Source organism: Myotis davidii, unplaced genomic scaffold, assembly GCF_000327345.1.
Source record: "Myotis davidii unplaced genomic scaffold, ASM32734v1 scaffold1525, whole genome shotgun sequence".
NCBI lineage: Eukaryota > Metazoa > Chordata > Mammalia > Chiroptera > Vespertilionidae > Myotis > Myotis davidii.
The window spans coordinates 778,580-785,801 of record NW_006296279.1 but is presented as its reverse complement, the minus strand read 5'-3'; the positions used below and the strand labels follow the sequence as shown (position 1 = coordinate 785,801).

Sequence of the window (7,222 nt, the reverse complement as noted above, 5' to 3'; positions counted from 1 at the left end):
ATGCGCGCACAACAGCGGGCCAGAAATGTCCCGCCCACGACACAGATAGGGGCGGGGCCCACGTGGCTCTTCCAGCGCAGAGCCCAGGGCTTACAGTCAGGCCTGTGGGCACGGGCTTGGCTTAATGACTGGGGTTTGACTCGTTGCAGAGCGTTTCCTCCTACATCGCCCAGAACCTCAGATCGTGGGGCCAAATTTTATAAGAGTGTCAACAAATGGCAGCATTTCCCTGGAATTTGTGATTTCATTTCAGGTTGTTACAGATTGTGGCCGCGTGGCATAGTTTTCCGGGATTTGTTTTTTGGTAGATTAATTTGTCCAGATTTGATACCAGTACAGTATTGAGGCCGTCTGGTAATGTTATTGCTCCATGAATTGGTCTTACCTTGTTTATTCATGTGAAGTCTTCCAGTTTTCTTGCTGTTCTGCACATTTTCCTTTAGGTTTTTACCTACCAGCTTTTGTTGCTGTTTTACTCACTCTTCGTAATGAACCCTAGGATAATTTGGTTTTTTTTGGTATGTTGATCTGTCTGGTCATTCGGCTGAACCAATTCTTTTGGATTTTATAGGTAAGAATTCATCTATCTGTAAATACCAATTTTGGCTTTCCCCCTAAATTCAGTACTACTGTATAGTGGCCTCGGGTAGTTCTTTCCAGAAGTTATTTGGATTGCATATTACATGTTGTTCATGTTTTTTGAAGGTTTCTGCTGTGACTATTTCTTCTTTCTCTGAACACAGGATATTTGGAAATCAGGGTTTTGAACTCAGATCTGTTAATATGCATTAGTATGACCCCCACTTCCACACCCCACTTTAATCCTGCACATATATTTCTCAAGGTTAATGCCCCCTTTATGTCCAGGGGTTCCCAAAGGTGTGGACGGAGTTGGCGAAGAATGTTTTACACGGAGACAGCGTTCAGAACTCTCTAGCTTTCCTTAGTCTCCGTGGATCTTCCCTGTGCCTGGCTGAGGCCACAGAAAGAGATCCCAAGGCAAGCTGAGCCTTTATTTTATAGTGAGCGGTAAACAAGGTAGTGGTTACCAAAGTTACACTGTTTTTGTGAGTTTCAGTTGTTTTTGTTCTTGTGAGTTTCACTTGTTTACACCATGGTTATACTTCTTGCACTTCCTCAGCCCATTAGCTTCCCAGATAAGATCTAGGGAGTATTACAAGGTCAAGCCTAATTATGCTAAGAGGACTGTGCCCTCTAAGCTGGGAATTGTTTGTGACTTTGCCCACAGGTCAGTCCGAGGCTTAACCCTATATCAGCTCCCCACAAGTGTATTGTTTTTTCTTCACCAGGAATTGATATAAAATAAAAATGTAAATAAAATTGGAATCTTATTGACATAGATTAAAATGATTTCATATTGTAAAAGAGGAAAAATATTTTACATGGATCTGCCTCTTTAAAACAAAAACTGTAACTCTTATTTTGTAGGAAAGGAGGGCTTTTTACTCTAGAATACCTCATTTTGTGATCACTGTTTCAATGATGAAGGAATTACGAATTGGTAAGCAAACCATGCCATCACTTATACTTTTTATGTGGAGAAGTTGGATAAAACACAAAACTAGTATTTTAGTAAATTCACTTTAAAATGTTTTACAACAATATGATCTCCCACTCCCCAGGAATACGGGGTGATCTTGAACTTGATTAGAAACACTGAAAACGAACACACAGAACCACCTAGTTGGTCTAGAGGAAGGAGCTTCCTGAGTTTGTCTGATCTGACATGTTGACCATCGACTGTACCAGGGTTTACCAGCAGCTACAGTGTAGTTCTTGAGAGTGTTTCTATTGTGAACTTATTTCTTTGAATTTAACACTTTGAGATGATTTCTGCACTTTAGTTTTTTGGCATCTTGAAAATTTCACAGAAGAGATTAAGGTTATTCCAGAAACCATGGGTATAAATCACACCTCTTTTTCAGGTTAATTGTTCAGTTGTAAGGTGCATGGTCATCGCCTGAGTGAGCTGCCCTGAGTGTCCCTCAGCCGGTGGCACTTGTCCTTGCAGGAGCAAGGGAGCCAGGCCACATGGGGGCGGGGGGGGGGGGCGTGCTCAGTTGCATGAGAATGAATTAGGGCTCAGGCAAACTGGGTATTTTTTGTTAACCTCAGGTCTATCAAGAGTCAGTAGGACTCAATCTTGACTTGAATATACACCTTCAAACCCATACAGAAAAATGACAAGAACATAATCACTTCTGTTCTTCACAGAATACTTAGGATTGCAACAAGAACAGTCACAAGTTTATATAAATACCCATTTTCATACCAATCTATGAAATAAAATTTTTCTCAAGAAGAATGGGAGAACTGTGTTTAGCAATCACAGTTTTGGATGGGAGTGCTTCTGACACCATGGGAAGTTGTAATGATGTCTTCCCTAGGTTTTAAATTCCTCATTCATTTATGACATTTTCTCCATCATATACTAAATTCTGCCCATCCTCACATTAATTTACTGTTATTACCCAAATACTTTTAAGTTATTTGTATACATATACATACACATATATACATTAAGTTGAACCTTATTAAACTCTTAATATTTGTTTTTGATCTATAAAAACAGTTTTCCATATGGTTGACCCTAACAAAATCTGGACTTTAGTTGGATGTTTATATCTCCTTTTTTATATGCTATGTGGTACTTTCTTCCTTATTTCAGCAGGGAGAATGAAGATGCCTACTCTTGTCACCACTTATGCAGCCTTCAAAAATTCTGTCTGCTGACTACTGGTGACCTTCATGAAAATATTTAGAGGTGTAGTAATTCAGGATCTGACTCAAAAATGTCTGTTCCAACTGGACATAGTGTCTTGTAATTACACCATCCATCTACTGATCTGGAACAATCCACCTTAGAAGACGGCTTTTGTAGGCATATGGTCAAGTCTAGAACCAGCAGACCAAATACCAAGCATTTTCAACTGGGAATTCTACACCTGTGTCCTCATTGACATTTAACATAGAGTGCCTACCCTCAGACCCCATGCTAAGCACCAGCAAAAAAAGAGATGTCCCAGACCTTGCTTTCAATAAACTTTCAAGAGATAGAAAAATATAAATAAGAGGATATCCTAAGTACTTTAACTTTAAAACTGGGAAAGAGATAAATATAAAAAGAAGACTGAGTTAAATATAAAAAGAAGACAGCACTTAGAAAGTTTTAAACTGACTTCGAACGCCAAGGGCAAAAGCCAAATACAAATGTGGACTGAGTTGAAATTCAGTCACCGCGCTAACCAAAGGTTTCCTCCACGGTCCTGGACCCAAGACGTCCTTGTATCCCCCCAGAAACAGTGCCTAGAGCTCCTCCAGGTCAGTTAAATCCACTGCCACTTTCAAGAAGATGGTGTCATCTTTAATGTACATGTTCTTGGCATTCTCCAAAGTGGAGTGAGCCACGAAGCGCGGACAGCCGGAGGCAATGTTCATTTCCCCGTCGGGGCGTTTAAAGCTGCTGCTATTGGGGTCAGCCTTGAAGGTCTCCATAATGTGGTTCTTTTTGCCACTCTGGTCCAAAAGCATCAGGGTGACCCTCTGCCGGAACGGCCACTGCAACAGTGAGTCAAACTCCCCTCGCATCACCACAAAGTACAGCGACAGGTGCGTCCCCTTCCCGGACCCGTCCCCGTTCAGGTAGGCTCTGGCGCAGAGGCGGTAGCCGCACCGGCTGGTGTAGAAGGGCTGGCTGAAGATGGACACCGTGTGCCCGTCCAGCGCCTCCCTCTTCTTCATCGCATAGTCGGTCACCTTCCAGATGAGCTTTCCATTGTAGCAGGCGCCTTCCAGCAGTTTGAATCGCTCTTCATTTTTATTCAGCTGTGCTTTATGAATATTAATGTGGGCGTCGTGTTTGTTCGTCTCCCCTTCCAGAACAACTGCAAACAAACAAACAAACAGATGCTGTAAGGCCTGAGTTGTTTTTAGAATTTGCCCAAAGTGGAATTTTGCTATCTGAAAAGAACCGATAAAATCCTGACATCCTAAAGATGAAGTGAATTCGATGTCCGCCAATGGACCATTTGTATTACTAATAGCAACTCTGTGACTCTCATGTCTTGGCAAGAGTGGCGCCAAGCAAACTTGCATGTGTCCTCTTGACCTGAAACTCACCCACATGTAGAGAAGACACTCAACATTCCACTAACGTGTGCGAGCCTGTGAGGCCCCTGTTTTCAAACCGGGATGCTTTTAAACAACCAAACCCTCTTATGTTTGTCTGTACATCCCTGCCTCCAGCAAATCTATCGGCATGGCACCAATTTTCAGCAGCACTTGCTCACTTCCTATCTCTGTCTCACATTTTGGGAATTCTGGCAATATATTCAATTTTTTCATTACATTTGTGATGGTGATCTGTGATCAGTGATCTTTGATGTTACTAGGGTAAGAGCCTTCACCCAGCAAGACGATAACGACTCACTGAAGCCTCAGATGACAGCATTTCTTGGTGATAAAGTATTATTTAATTAAGGCATGTACATTAGTTTTTTGTCAGACAACTCTATTGCACACTTAATAGACTACAGTATAGTGTAAATGTAACTTTTATATGTACTGGGAAACCAAAACATCCGTGGCTCACTTCATTGCGATACCCGCTTTATTGCGGTGGTCTGGAATCAAACCCGCAGTATCTCCTAGGTATGCTTCCACTTCAAACAGTGTTCCGACCACATGTTTTTCTTAGCTTTCTCCTTATTTCCCATTCTCAATTAAAAGCCACCATTCCCTTGTTCCTCATTCCCTTGTTCCTGGCATTTCCTGGCCCTTTTCTACCCTTTGCCTCTTCCGGCCCCCATTATGGCTCTTCATGATTTTTGCCCGAGTAGCCAGAATATCATGCTGTTCTGTTTCACAAATACCAGATTCAACCAGTTTCTCGTGGACAGCTGTGACTCCATTTGGCCAGGTGTTTGCTTGTTTCATGAACACATGCAGACAAGAGTCATCAAAAGGGAAGCATAAAATATCAGACATACCTAATCTTTGATCATTGCTTTCTAGCAGGGTTATTTTCTCTTTCACTGTATCAATCGCTTCTACCAAAGGCCTCAGATCGAATTTATTTTGTTGCTGGGTTGCCATCTGTAATAACTGACGCACTTGAGCTTCTAGCCAAGCCGACTTGTCAATGTGACTGGCAAGAACCTTTCAGTACAAAATGGACATTAATATCTTAGTCAATTAATATCTTAGTGATTCATCAAGATGCAATTTTCAATTCAAACATTTCACATTTAATTAATCAATTAATGAAATGAAAACTACATAGTCCAGAACAGAAAATTCAATGAGGATGCAGAGAGATTAACGGTGTATATCTTCCTCGTCCTCGTCCTCGTCCTCGTCCTTCCCTTCCTCCTCCTCCCTATCCCAGCTCCTGTTCCAAATCTTTAAATTTCTCACCTGATTTTTACTCCTCTCTCAATTTCTCTCCACTTAGTTATCTAACCTCTCTCTAGATCTCTGGTCTCATGCTATCTCTCCTCTTACCTATCGCTGCCTTCTTAGAAGCTACCCTCCGGATTCACTTCTGTTCTGCGAGAAGGCAGAGAAGGAGCTGAAGTCAGCCACCTGTTCTGGCCTGAGCACTACAGGTGTCCACAAGTGCCCTGAGATGAGGCCTGGCCTTCTGATTGCTCTCTTTAAACGGAAGAGGTTAAATACAACTAAAACTAGAGTTCCCTCTCCAATGCTTTTATTCTGACTTCTCACTGTGTTAGAAAAAGAATTTAAATGGTAACATATAATGCATTTCCTTTTCTACACACACACACACACACACACACACACACACACACACACACACAGTGTGCTGACAAAGTATGCAAACTATATGGCCTGCCATCTTCTTGGACCCAAATTTCAAAACTATTGCCCATACCACATGTCTTTTTCACTATAAATGTTATTATTTTATAATCACAATAAAGACATTATTCATTAGGAATTTGTTTCTGGTTATTTCACATTCATGATTTACAAATAATTTTGCTATATCTGAGTGATATTTAAAGCATTTTCTTCCCAAGAGAATTAATAGTTTCACTTTGTTGACTATAAAATGCAGAACTATAGATGTTCTCAATGAACCAAGTGACTAATATTGGCCCAACATGAATTAAAACCCTAAATGCCATAAATGACATAAAAGAATTAATGTTAAATTTACTGATGTTGCTAACTGTACTGGGGTTCTGTAAAAGATCTTTATTCTTACAAAATACATACTAATGTATGGAGGGGTAAAATGCCACAATATATGCAGCTTATTCTCAACTGGTTCGAGAAGAACAATGGGAGAGGCCTGACTGGCATGCACAATGGTTAGAGCATTGGCCTGTAGATCAAAGGGTCGCAGGTTCGACTTTTGGTCAAGGGCACATACCTGGGTTGCAGGTTTGATCTCTGGCCCCAGTCAGGGTGTGTGCGGGAGGCAACCAATCGATGTGTCTCTCTCACATCAAAGTTTCTCTCTTTCTTTCCCCCCTCCCTCCCTCTCTTCCACTCTCTCTAAAAATCAATGGGAAAAAGATCCTTGGGTGAGGATTAACAACAAAAAAACTGATAAGAGAAACCCTCACTGCCAATTAATTGAAGTCTAAATCTTGGCTATGAGTAGCAAGGTCGTTTCTCACCTGGATGTTTGAGAGGAAGTTTCCATTTTTGCCGAACAGCTGTGTGAACTGCTTGAACTCCTTTTCGAATTTCTTTACAGTTTCTGCTAGCTGCTGGATTTGACTTTCTTTCCGTTCTAGGCTCTTACACAAGTCAGAAATCTAGTAACAGGAATGTGAATGAGGTCATTTAAATGCAGGCATACACATTAAAATAAATATACTTCTAGGAAAAGATTGCAGGTAAGAAAGTGTTTTGAGGAAAACTATGTATGTGTGTGTGTATGTATATATTTCTAGGAAAATATTTACAGGTAGATTCCTATATAATTCTAGGAAAATACTTGCAGGTGCTTTGAAAAATACCTGATCCACAGATGTCTCATCAGCTTTTACTATGCCTAACCCGCTATGATGGTTCATCTAATGATAGTGACATCACGTGGCTGAATTTACTGAACTGGTTCTCTTCATTCACTCAGTATGCATTTATTACAGAACCACAGTTGCTGATCACCATACCATGTTAGAGGCCATGTGCATAGTATCAAAGTAATAGCTGAAATTTCATGAAG

At 40.9% G+C, this 7,222-nt stretch overlaps 1 protein-coding gene across 1 annotated transcript in view; it reads right to left on the bottom strand.

Annotated features, from left to right (window-relative positions):
- Positions 1-3,184: 3,184 nt before the first annotated feature.
- TRAF5 (TNF receptor associated factor 5) overlaps positions 3,185-7,222 on the bottom strand; it is a 47,651-nt gene continuing 43,613 nt past the window's right edge. Inside the window, exons 8-10 of the mRNA XM_006771265.2 lie at positions 6,669-6,809; positions 5,010-5,178; positions 3,185-3,905 (exon numbers count right to left, since the gene is read on the bottom strand). Coding sequence (XP_006771328.1) covers positions 3,328-3,905; positions 5,010-5,178; positions 6,669-6,809 — 888 coding nt within the window. The 3' untranslated portion in view covers positions 3,185-3,327. The remainder of the gene's footprint in view (positions 3,906-5,009; positions 5,179-6,668; positions 6,810-7,222) is intronic.